This window comes from Lepidochelys kempii, chromosome 2 (assembly GCF_965140265.1).
Source record: "Lepidochelys kempii isolate rLepKem1 chromosome 2, rLepKem1.hap2, whole genome shotgun sequence".
NCBI classification, from domain to species: Eukaryota; Metazoa; Chordata; order Testudines; family Cheloniidae; genus Lepidochelys; species Lepidochelys kempii.
Window position 1 is genome coordinate 257,304,829 of NC_133257.1, and position 12,867 is coordinate 257,317,695.

At 41.0% G+C, this 12,867-nt stretch overlaps 1 protein-coding gene across 3 annotated transcripts in view; it reads left to right on the forward strand.

Moving 5' to 3' along the window:
* The window catches only part of TTC21A (tetratricopeptide repeat domain 21A), a 60,327-nt gene that overhangs the window by 26,587 nt on the left and 20,873 nt on the right, over positions 1 to 12,867 (forward strand). For all 3 annotated transcript variants that reach the window (XM_073334672.1, XM_073334673.1, XM_073334674.1), the window contains exons 15-20: positions 2,107 to 2,345; positions 6,307 to 6,379; positions 6,580 to 6,690; positions 6,866 to 7,004; positions 7,321 to 7,424; positions 12,409 to 12,597. In XM_073334672.1, the coding sequence (XP_073190773.1) occupies positions 2,107 to 2,345; positions 6,307 to 6,379; positions 6,580 to 6,690; positions 6,866 to 7,004; positions 7,321 to 7,424; positions 12,409 to 12,597 (855 nt within the window). The remainder of the gene's footprint in view (positions 1 to 2,106; positions 2,346 to 6,306; positions 6,380 to 6,579; positions 6,691 to 6,865; positions 7,005 to 7,320; positions 7,425 to 12,408; positions 12,598 to 12,867) is intronic.

Below are 12,867 nucleotides of genomic sequence, written 5' to 3' on the forward strand. Positions count from 1 at the left end.
GAAAAGGAGACATCTAGAAGAAGGTACAGAATCAATCTTCTTGGGCCTCCCTAAGCAGTTTTGAGGGGGCAGTCACACAGAAACTATACTTTTCTTACACAGTAAAAGAGTCTTAATTTTTCAAACTATAAGGGATTTTGAACCGAACAGCACAGTTCCTCTCCAAAGAAGAAGTCCTTTTGGTATACAGTCCATTTGTTATAGCAAGCTCTGCATATATTTTATATGATGTGACTATACTCTGTACATTTTAAGAATTGTAGAGTTAGTCCAAGTGTCTCATTAGGCTCATAACTTCACTGGGCTATGAAAATTGCCCTGTTCCTTAGCAATGCAATGAAGATGATTCCAAATGTCACTGAGGGGATAGTTAACATTCACTTTATCAATTATCCACTATATATTATGTTATTATTGTATGTAATAATATTGTCCTCTATATACCTGTGAGGTACTTGATGGCAATTAATCTGAAAGCATGTGTTTATACAGAATATGCCAACATTTTAGTGGTTTCCCCTAACAATACTGGGTGAAATTAATGGGAGTTTTGCCATTGACTGCAATGGAGCCAGGATTTCACCCACATTGAGTGTAGTGTACGATACATGCTAAGTACTTCACTACATAGAACAGACAGTATAAAATAACAAGTGGTTTTATATATATGCAAACAAGTTTTATATATGGATCCTACAACTAATAGCTGAGAAGTTGTGTGACTAAAACTTTCCATCTCACCCTCAAAAAGCTATTTAAATATTCCCACAATAAGTAGTCATTCAAAAAAGGCCATTTGTAGTTCTAACTAGAAACAAAAATTGAATGACCTAATAGGTACATTTTAATTCCTAATTTCAAAGTTAAAATACCTATACTATTTGGAAACAGTAGTATAGCTGTCATCTTGTGTATTATGTGTGTATACATTGTCCTCAGCTTAGTCTAGAACCTGATCCTGAGACGTGCCTTTCACTGTAGTGTGAGCTGTAGGCACTCAGTGTTTCTCGGAATCAAGTGATTAGAATGTGCTTTGGGCACAGTCCATAGTGTCCTCTGTAGTGCTCATTAAATTATGTGTAGTAAAACTTGTCATCAGTCATTTAACTGAGATACGTGGCAACTGCAGTAAATCCAAAATGAAGTGCCTTCTGACACACTTAAAAAAATCAGGAGAATAGACAATGAAGAAAGTCTCATGATTTGTTGGTGCCTTTTTTCCTTTGGTAATAATAGCATCAACAGCTTCCAGTGTCATTCTTGTCTCCTCATGGAGAATTAGTCTATGCTGTTCTGAAGTGCTGAACATTCCCTCTCTTGCCAATTAAAATATATATTGCTCATGAGAAAGTTTGCCATTAGAGTTGGGACAAATTGGTTAATTGAAATAAAGCATCTCCAAACAAAAGGGTATTAGGTTGAATATTTTCCCTAAATAACCTACTTTCAAATTGCTGTCTGCTATTCAAAGTTAGATAGCACATATTGTCTGAAATATTTACATAATTTACAAAGGAGATAACTTGCTTATATATAGTAAATTTTAAAAATAGACTATATCACAAACATGCAGGTTACTCAGTTATTAGCTGAATAAAGCCTTAACTTTATCAATAGTTATCTTTTTTGCTTAAGGAAACACTTTTATTCAATGCCAGATATAACACTGCATGCTGTCAGACTTTAAAGCATCACACTATTCTTTATTTGGATTGCAGAAGTGCATAGAGACACCAGTCATAGACTAGAATCCCACTGTAGTAAGCACTATACAAACACACAACCAAAAGACAGTACATGCCATGAGGAGCTTACAATCTAAGTATAAGACTGAACATATGGATACAACAAACAGACAGGGGGAAACACAAGGGAACTGTGAAGGTAACAATGAGACAAAACTGGTTAGCACGAAAAGAAAAGCAATGGTCCCACTGTTTGCAATATTAGGGTTTTGGATTCAATTGAACCTCCAGTTTAATATGAAATGAAAATGGGTTTGGCAAGGCCAACTGCTTTTAAAATGAAATACATTTTGCACTACCTAATCCTTTGATGATAACAGAGTAATTTAGTTAAAAGTTTACTTATTTTTTAATATTCCAGCATGAAGCTACTAAAATTATGCAGGATGCCATTAATGAATTTAGTGGAACTCCAGAGGAAATCCGCATCACTGTTGCTAATGTAGATTTGGCTCTCAGTAAAGGGGAAGTGGAAATAGCGCTAAGCATGCTGAGAAATATCACCCCAAGCCAACCATATTATACTGAGGTTAAAGAAAAGATGGCTCAGATATACCTTCAGATACGGAAGGATAAGAGACTATACATTGGATGTTATTGGTAATATTGTTTAAGATTAAATATGTTAAAAATGTTTACATTTTCAAATATTTTATTTTAAAAAGACAATGGCTTTATATACAGAAAAAAAGCTGACAATATAGAGCAAAACCAATTTCAGAGCTTTTGGAAGCATAGTCTAGGAGTGAAAGTACAGAACTGTGAATCCAGAGAACAAGGTCCATTTCCACAAGTCACGTTTTAATTTCAGTGTTGTTTGTCATAATCATTCATATTTTTGTTAAGATAACAAGACCTCTAAGAATCTTGGGGGAAAGAGAAAAAATTAGAAACAGTTGAGAATCTTAAGGAAATACATTAATATTTAAAAATACCACAACAAACATTGTTATGACATAAAATATTATGCTAAACAGTTGGGGTCAGATTGTGCCACCTTTTTTCAGGTACTACTGAAAACAAAAGGTCAGTTTTTGGAGTAAATTAGTACTCAGTGGGAGTACGGATGGCAGAATTTGCCATTTAATCACTAGCCAAGGGTATATATTTCCCTCAAAATTGGCATTAAGGGTCAGATATTTCTATTTCAGAACTAGTATTTTATTTATTGGAAGAAGCTTTCATCTTCAGCTAAAGAAGACAAAAAAGCTTTTCTGGCATCAGAAACATAAAATACGTACTGATTTTGACTATTGGATAACATTGGTTTTATGGGGAAAAGAACTGAAGTGGGGAAGACTAAATGCCAGATTCTGTCACTCTCACACTGAGTATTTGCCTAGCAGAATTAGACCGTTCAGTCAATAGGACTGCTGACAGAGAGCTCAACTATGTCTTTGCCATTAGCCCTGTGTTATGGGCAGTGCTTTGCTGTGTTGCCCTAGGAGTAGCTTGAGCAGGGAGCAGGAAACAGTGATTCGCAGAGAGAGCATTCTGTGTGGAGGCTGTACCTGATGCAGCATACGCTCCCTGAAGCATCAAGTACACCCACAGTGTTTAGCATGCTGGGAGAACAGAGCTAAGGCTCTGACCTCTCTCTGCTCCCTCTGGCTCACCTGTACGGTTAGCCTGTATCCCCTCCCATGCTAATAATGATGATTAAGGTAAATGGCAAGAGGAGCATCTTGCACTCCCTCATGCCACCCCATTGCCTGGGTCACAGTTTTGAGTAAGATACTACTCAAAATGAGAAAAGGGGACAGAATCTGGACCTACAGAAATAGAAGTAGACGTCATGATTCTATGATTAAATAATTATATATCCCGAGTGATAAATCATTCATTTAAAAGCTTTCTACTGTCACACAAATGGCAAAATCCTCAGTCCAGCACCTCTATAACCGAAAGAGATTTTACATAATCGTTGTAATGAATTTCCATACACATTAAAAGCATTAGAGATATGCACTTAATGATGTTCAGAATATAATTTTTTTCTCTATTGATAACTGAACTTTGGCATGTGGTTTTTCACTGATAATCTAAGTAATACATGTAAACAGGCCACATAATATGTTTGCCCAGATGCACTAGCTTATATTTTCCAAGTTTTAACTCTTTTTGTTGTTTCTTCCTCAGATTCGAAATATGCTGGAATTCTGGTATTATTTTTTGGGGGGCTTGTCTATATGAACAGTTGGTGCAGGTCAAGATGGGATATAAATCTGCTTCACTCTAGATTGCTGCCCATTAACTGTCCATGTGGACCCTGCTGCTGTGGACTAACAGTTCAGTAGTGCACTTTGATACACTGCTTCAAAGCGGGATAGATCAGTGTGCACTAGGGAACTTTTAGGGTGTGGCAGTGAGCGCCACACAGTTAGTGTGCAGCAGGCTGGTGTGGGGTAGATTTATATCCCATCTTACTGCACAATACTGTTAATACAGAAAAGCCCTTATACAGGAAGGAAAGGGGATAGTTGGGATTACTGCTCTTTACTTGCTAAAACTTGTGCTCTATTTTCTCTCTCCACTCCCCTCAATCTAACCTGCTTGTTTGTCTCATCCATCTGTCATGTCTGTCTTTTGAATTGTAAGCTCTGTGGAGCATGGAATATCATTTTCTATATTTGTACAGTGCCTAACCCAATGGGGTCCCAACCTGCTTGGCTTCTATGCACCATAGCAATATGCATATTATTAAGTAGTAATAATTTCTCACTGGTATTGACAATGCCTCCAAGTTTGGTGCCATTTACATTTTTTCCCTCTTCCAGATCCCCATCAGAATATTAAATAAGATAGAACCTAATAAAATTCCTGTGCAGTATGTTCCTAGGCACCTCCCCCGCCCATTACATATTTGATATATTGCTTTTTATCATTTTCCTTTGTTTATGGTCCTTTGGCTATTTTTGAGTGTGCAACAATGTTCAGACAAGCAGAACTGAAATTACTTTTGTGTGTAAGATTTCCTGTATGAAAAAGAGTGGGGGGAATTCTTTTGTTTGGTAATAACAGCACCTTTGCTTTGAGGAGCTCAAACTTCTCTAGGGCTTGGGCCTGCATCATTAGGGGTAATGGAAGTTTTCCCATTGACTTGAATGCAAACAGGATCAAGTCCTTAAAAGCATAGAAATGTTATGTCTATTTTATACCAAGGCACAGAGAAGTAAAGTGATTTCACTCAAGGTTACACTGCAAGGGTATGATACAGTGAGAATGAGAACCCAGACCTCCACACTCCCAGTCCCTTGCTAAGTCACAGTATCTCCTAATATTTGATGTAGATGTCTGCTTTGGTGAGGGAAAAGAATATAAGATCATAGAAGTTAGAGGAGAAAGAACTCTTAAAATCCACCCCCCTTCAAGTGCATGATATTGTTCCGCCTCTAAAGGACAATATCTGATATTAAAATCATCTAACACACTTAATCCTAGCCAGAAGGACAACATACCTTATAAAGAGCCATTATGCACAGCTAGTGTATGCTTTATTCATATCCTCCTTGGACTATCACCAATATTTTCAGCTCCCCAAAAGACTTTTGAGTTTACCAGAGATTGTCAAGTCAGTAAATCCCCCTATCTAGGGCAAAGTGAAAAACAGAGATTTCCCCTCCATTTACCCACTTCGCTTTTTTCCTGCCTTGCCTTGCTCTTTTGTGCTGAGTTTATTTAATTTTCTCAACTAGATATAATAGACTGTCCTCCACAGTAGTGTGGTCTAGCCTGAAGAATAATTATTCTGGAATAACTATTTCAGTATATTTCCAAGTGTAGGCAAGCCCTTAGATTAATCTCTGGGGGATAAACTGCTTGAATTTACCCACTCTGAAGTTTTGTCAAATTCTCCCATTACTGCACTATAGTAGCAGTGCAGCTTCACCAGTGCTATGAATGGTGGGAGCACTAATGTAGTCTGAGCACAGGTGGTTTTTTTACTGCCATGTAGTCTAGATCTGTTCTGTTTAGGGTTAGATGATTTAGTAACAAAAAGACCCACATTTGGTGCATACTATGCTGCCATCCTTGCTAACCCCTGTGAACTTGCCCCAGTGGTAGTGCATTGATGAGAGAATTTGGCAAAAACCTCACAGTAGATACAGTTGGGGAGAGGTTGCCTTTTTCTATTAGTTACTTTTGTGTGTGTGTGTGTGTCAAGAGGGGCTAGAATCAGACTGTGGTGGTGGAAACTTGTTAACAAGTATACTTTTTAAATTCAAAACGTACAAACGTCTTCTAACTATTTTATGTAACCATGAGTTCCTATCACTGTTATCTTCAACTTTCCATCCCAATTCTCTCAGTTTGTTTGCTGCACCAGTGTATTGCATCTTGTCTTCATTCAGATTGCGCAAGCATTTTGGGGCAGTGGCTGTTGAAGTCATTGGAGCTACTCTGACTTACACCGGCTGAAGTTCTAGCTCTGTTTTTTTAAATGACAGAACTGACTTTATTTTCTTGAGGATTCATGTATTTTTCTTACATTTCATCCATTAGATTTCAAAATTTGTTTCTTATTGTCTTGATTCTAAATGTTGTTCTTACTTTTTTGTAGCGAACTATGTGAACAATTGCCAAGTCCTCATACTAGCCTTCTCTTGGGAGATGCCTACATGAATGTTCAAGAGGTTAGTATAAATTTGTTTAATAAATCTGTAGTAATTCAAACAAAAATACATTTAACTGAAAAGCTGGATTTAAATAATAATCAGTTAATAACTAGCACGTATATAGCATACAATAAATGTTGCTGAATCATTGGCAAAAATATTCCTAACTTCTAATGTTACACATGAAAATAACTCCTACTTCTGTCACTTACTTTTAGCCAGAGAAAGCTGTGGAAGTATACGAAGCAGCTCAAAGAAAGAATCCTTTAGATGCAACACTGGCCAGAAAAATTGGACAAGCATATGTGAAAACTCATCAATATAGCAAGGTCTTGAAAACAAAGTATTTATTTTATTCATTGAGCATTTAAATCATAAGAACAAAGAAATAAAGAGAAATAATCAAATAGATGACAGAAGTTATATATGAATGTTTCATTTTGACCTACTGTGTGTAATTCTGTATTTGGGATATTATATTGACCTCTTTAAATTTCCTTGCAGGCTATTAATTATTATGAAGTAGCTCTAAAGATGAGTGAGCAGGACTTCTTGTGCCATGATCTTGCTGAACTCCTCCTCAAACTCAAGAAGTTTAACAAGGCAGAAAGAGTTCTGAATCAAGCTATGAACCATGACTCTGGTAGCATTATTCATCCTTTCTATTAAGTTTGCTCTGTGTAGTATCAAAGCCTGTGAATCATTTTAAAATATACAACATTAATTTCTTCATAAATAATTATTCTAGTTAATTATATTTCTAGACTGAGTACACTTGCGCGAGCATTCAATAAATATTTAAATTGCCTTGCATGAGGGCACTCTCCCAGGCCTTGTTTTACACATTTGTGGGTGACACAAAAATACTTCATTGTGTACTCCAAACATCAATTCTTGTTTCTGATATCCAGAAAAATGTCAGACTAGAAAGATAACATATTACCATTTTAATCTTTCAGTTAATGACTTGCCTTCCATGATGAAGGATGTCAAGAGCCTGATTTTACTAGCAAAGGTTTACAAAAACAATAAAAAAGAAGAAGTGATGGGAATTTTGAACAAGGTAATTCATGAGGTTATACAAGCCATATACAATGCTAGAGATATTCCCTAATCATTTATCAGTAAAAATAGCTTAACTTCTTCTTTGAGTAGATGCAGCTGTGTATCCTATGTAGGGTGCTGAAGCCACAGAATTTTGCCTAGCAGTACCTGTAGGAGCGCAATGCTCACTCTTTGTGGCCTCCAGTTGTCCCATCCAGGTCTGACAGTTCAGGGGCAGAACACATCCCTAGTGCAAGTGACAATCATCATTGTCCCCCGATGATTTGATGGTACCAGGCTCCCCTTTTCCCTCAGTGCCTGAGGACTTCAAGGCTACCAGGACCTTTTGTGTCATGTGGCTGCTATGTTGGGCATCTAGGCAGAGTTCCTGCAGGAGAATATTCACAAACTATTGGATATTCTCCAGCTGTCTGCCCTGGGGACAGTAGCCCTTCCTATTAAAGATATATTTATGAAGCCTGTAAAGGTTCTTTGGAGTAATCCGGTTTTTGTGCTGCCCGCGGTGAAGAGTTCATAGAAATGCTATTTGGTACCTATGCAGGGTTTGGGGGGCTTCTATTCCCACCTGGTCCCCAATTCCCTGGTAGTGACTGTGGTGAATGATAGGACCCAGCAGGATAGGTATAAATCTACCCCCAAGGACAAGGAGTCCAAGAGGCCTGACTTAATGGGTAGAAAAATCTCAACCTCCTCTTCCCTACAAATGCATATTGCAAACCAGCAGGCATTACTGTCAAAATATGATTTCATTAATTGGACAGCTATGTCTAAGTTTGTAGATCAGTTACCTGAAGCCTTCAGGGATACATTTTGAGTGTTTGTAGCTGAGGGCTGTTTGGTGGTCAAGACATCCTTGCAAACTGCTTTGGATGTGGCAGTTACATTGGCCAGAGTTATGGCTTCAGCAGTAACCATGCAAAGGGCATCTTGGCTGCAAAATTCAGGCATTGCACCCAGTGTGCAGCAGGTTACTGAGGACCTGTCCTTTGATTGATCAGTTCACTCACTGATGAAAACTTGAACTCATTTAAAGGTTCAAGTTCTACCCTATGCGCTCTGTGGGTGTATACTCCAGCAGTGCAGAGATGCCATTTCGATAGTTAGCAGCAGCACCAACAGTACCACTTGCAATGCTCCTTCGGGCAGTCCTTCCCTCCCTTGAGGCAGAAAGACTACTCCAGAAGGGGTCATAGATCCCAGAGGCAGAGGCCTTTGGGTCCTTGGTTCGGCCAGTCAACTTGTTCTCCCCCGGTGTCTACCAAGAGTCTGTTTTGACTTCTTTGTCAAGGGCAGTAATCCAGTCGTGACCTCTATATACCCGTCCCCCGCATTTGGGGACCGACTTGCTCATTTTCAAGATGTTTGGCGCTCAACTGCCCTGGCAGCTAGGTCCTAAGCACCATCAGGTTGTGTTATGCTATCCAGTTATGTTATGCTATCCATCCCACCTCTCCGCCCTCCTACCCTGTCCCTCTTCAGAGACCCCTCTCACAAGGCACTACTCCTTGGGCAGATTCAGTCATTACTAGAATTGGGAGCTGTGGAGGAGGTCCCTCTGCAACTCTGGGGCCACTGATTTTATTTCCAGTATTTTCTGGTTCACAAATCTAAAGGCAGGGTGAAACCAATTCTTGACCTCCACAACCTCAACAAATATATCAGATATGTGAGATTCCAGATGATCACTCTATCGACTATCCTCCCGTGTTAAATCAGAATAACTGGTTTGCTGCTCTGGCCTGTCAGGACGATTATTTTCATGTGACAATTCTTCCAAGCCACAGAGAGTTTCTCCAATTCGTTGTGGCACATGGCCATTATCAGTATACCATACTCTGCTTTGGTCTGTCCTCTGCTCCCTGGGTTTTTACCAAATGCATGGTTGTAGTGACAGTGTACCTCAGGAAGAGGGGAATTCGTATCTTCCCATACCAAGATGATTGGTTATTGAGGGGCAAATTGAGGGAAGAATTTCTGTCCCACATACATGTCACACTATGCTTACTTGATTGCCTGGATCTCATTCTCAATGGAAACAGGTCACCGTCGGTCCCCACTCAAAGAATGAATTGGTTGGGGCCTTAACAGAGCTACAAGTCTGAGAGTGCTTCTGCCAATGGACCATTTTCAGATGATTTGTCATCTGTCTCTGAAGCTGCACTCTCAGCCTTTAACTACTACTACTGAGGAAATTCTGCACCAAATAAAAATTATGCGCATGGTATTTTAAAATTCTGCAAATTTTATTTCTCAATAAATAAATGTGGCTCCAGCATGGCAGTGGGAGCACAGGCCACTGGCTGTATTGAGGTGGGAGATCACCCTGAAGTCCCCACTTCCCCCAGTACAGGGACTCGGCAGTGAGTCTGCACCTGACCCTGACACAATGCAAGGGCTGAGCCTGCCCCAGAAATGCCCTGGGGCCCTACCCCTCTGCACCAAGTACACCAGGTGTGGGTGGGCAAGCTCAGCCCAGCAGGATCCAAGTGTGGAGGGGCTTAGTGTGGGGCGATCCATGTGTGGGGTGAGAGGTTTCAGGGTGGGACAATCGGTGTGGGCAGCTCAATGGGAGATCTTGATCCACAGGAGCTCGTTGCAGGGTTCCAGGTGTGGGAGCAGTGGGACTTTTCAGGGGATCCAGGTGAAAGTGGATGGGGTTGGGGTTGGGGTCTGGGTGTGGGGAGATGGGGCTCAACGGGGGGGGGGGTCTGGGTGTGGGGGATCAGTAAGGGATCCAGGTGCTGGGGGAGTGGGGCTTGATAGGGTAAGAGTCCAGTGCAGCTGCTGGTGATCAGTGGGGTGGGGGTCTGGGTGTGGAAGTCTCATCAGAGGGGTCCAGGTATAGGGGGATACGGCTTGTCAGGGTTCAATGGGCCTGCTTAACGGAGAGCCCCAGCTGCTGCCGAGGGGACACTGCATGCCAGGCTCCCACTTCCCCCTGCGATTCCCCGATCCCCTTTTCTTCTCCATCCCCCTCTCACTCCCACATTTCCCTCCCCACTGCCTTTCCTTTCACCCCCTTCCCTCATTTCCCACAGCCCCACTGCGGGCACTCACTGTTCCACAGAAAAAAGGAATAGATTTCAGAGTAGCAGCCGTGTTAGTCTGTATTCGCAAAAAGAAAAGGAGGACTTGTGGCACCTTAGAGACTAACCAATTTATTTGAGCATGAGCTTTCGTGAGCTGTAGCTCATGAAAGCCTACACTCAAATAAATTGGTTAGTCTCTAAGGTGCACAAGTCCTCCTTTTCTTTTTGAGAAAAAAGGAAGGCCCCCAGCACACAGAAGTGCAGCACGACTGGCACTAGGACCTAGGAGGACGCATTCAGCTGCAGAGTCAGCTGGAGCCCAGATGTAGCCTCCTTCAGCTGGGCAGCTCTGTACTTGCAGAAATGAGGGAGCAGTGGCACATAACTCTGTGTGCTCCCCTATGCCTCGCCTCTGTTTGGGGGGGGCAGTCCCCCCTAAATGTGACCATCGTTGGGCCTTCCCCCCAGACAGCATCCCTTTGCTTCCCTGCCATTTTCTGCAGGGAATCACAGGAGTTCTGCAGAGGAGGGGCGTTTTTGTCATGTATGCAGTCACACAGAATACCCCCAGGAGTAAACTACAGCTTGAGGGTGCCTAAGGCTGTTGGGTCACAGGGCTGCTTGCATGCAGGTAGTCCAATTTGCCAAGTTACATCTTCACCCTTTCCAAATGTGGCTGAGGACAGTTTATCATCCACCCATCATCCCTTGGACAGTTTGGTCCAGCTCCCTGTGCCTATCCTGGACTCCTTACAGTGGTGGATAGCTCAATGCAATTAATGCCAGGGTGTTCCCTTTGTTTGGTCCCCACTGACCAGAGCCATTGTCACTGATGCCTCCTTGGTAGGCTGGGGAGCACGTCTGGGGTCACTGAGAGTTCAGGGTCAGAACAGGAAACTACATTTCATATGGAGCTTTGGGCCACTTACAACACTTCATGCCTTTTGAGATCACATTGGGGCTCCATGGTTCACATTCTTATGGACCATACCACCACAATATATTATGACAAAGCCTTGGCTGGGATGATTTAGTTGGTGTTGGTCCTGCTTTGAGCAGGGGATTGGACTAGATGACCTCCTGAGGTCTCTTCGAACCCTAATATTCTGTGTGAACAGACAGAGAGGAGCACACTCAAAAGTGCTGTGTCAGGAAGCAATCAGGCTGCTTCTTCTCCTCTTCCCCCCCCGGGTTGAGAGTGGCTGATCTGGTGGCTGATCACTCACTTGGGGCTGAGAATCAACACACAGATCACCTCAGTGGGAATTTTGCCCTGAGTTGCAAGTGGTCTCTGAAGCCCAGTGTCTTGCGGTCCATCTTTGCAATTTGGGGCATCCCCGCAATACATCTGTTCACTATGAGAAACATCAAGAAATGCTGTCTGTTTTGTTCCTGAGAAGGCCTCAATCCGGGCTCTCTGACTGACTCCTTTCACCTGAGTTGTGAGTGTGCACTCCTATATGCTTTCCCTCTGATTCCAATCATCTTGCAAGTAATCCTCAAGCTGACCCGTGCCAAGGTCATCATCTTCATTGCTCCAGCGTGGCTGAAGAAATATTGATTCTCCAACCTTCTGGTATTGTCAATTTGGCCTTGAGAATATTCACCTGTTGCATAGTAAAAGAGCAGATGCACCAAGCCATTGCCTGCAGTAGCTAATTGTATGCACCAGAATATGAAAAGGTTATAAGAAACAGGAGTAATTTAACCAACTAACCTAAAATCCAATATTGCAAAATATTAAGATAACTTCATTACTTTTAAAAAAGAAAGTAGCTGCAGAGAATGAAATGGAAATTGGACTTACAATATAACAAAAACCTTTTTGAAACATCTTAAGTAATTTAGCAAGTATAAATTTTAGACCTCCTGCTGCATGAAAAACTTTTAAAATAGTTACTCCATTACTGTTTGAGTTATAATCTCTCTTTGTATATTTGTTTATTCAATAAGGCCATTGACATACAGTTGAGAATACTGAAACGTATCCCTCTGGAACAACCTGAATTGATCCCTTCTCAGAAGCAGTTGACATCATTGATCTGTGTACAGTTTGCTGAGCAATACCTAATCGAGAAAGAGTATGTACAGGCCGTTAAATGGTATAAAGACGCACTATCTTATACTCAGACAGATAGTAAAGTAAGTATTGTCTTAAATCCAAGTCAGTATCTATTCAACAGTACTTTAAGTGCACGTTAAGTTGGAAAAATAGTTATGTTAGCCACTTTGTTGTTTGAAGGGTGTGATGAAAATATGTTTGAATATTTAGACTATAAAAAGTACCATGAGTGAATTCTTAAACTTGCATTTCAGCAGAATAGCAGCCAGAAGAAAACAAATCACATCTAAGAAGGAAATATTGGTCCAGGCTCTTACTAGCACTTTTTCATTTATTTATTTTATCAAATT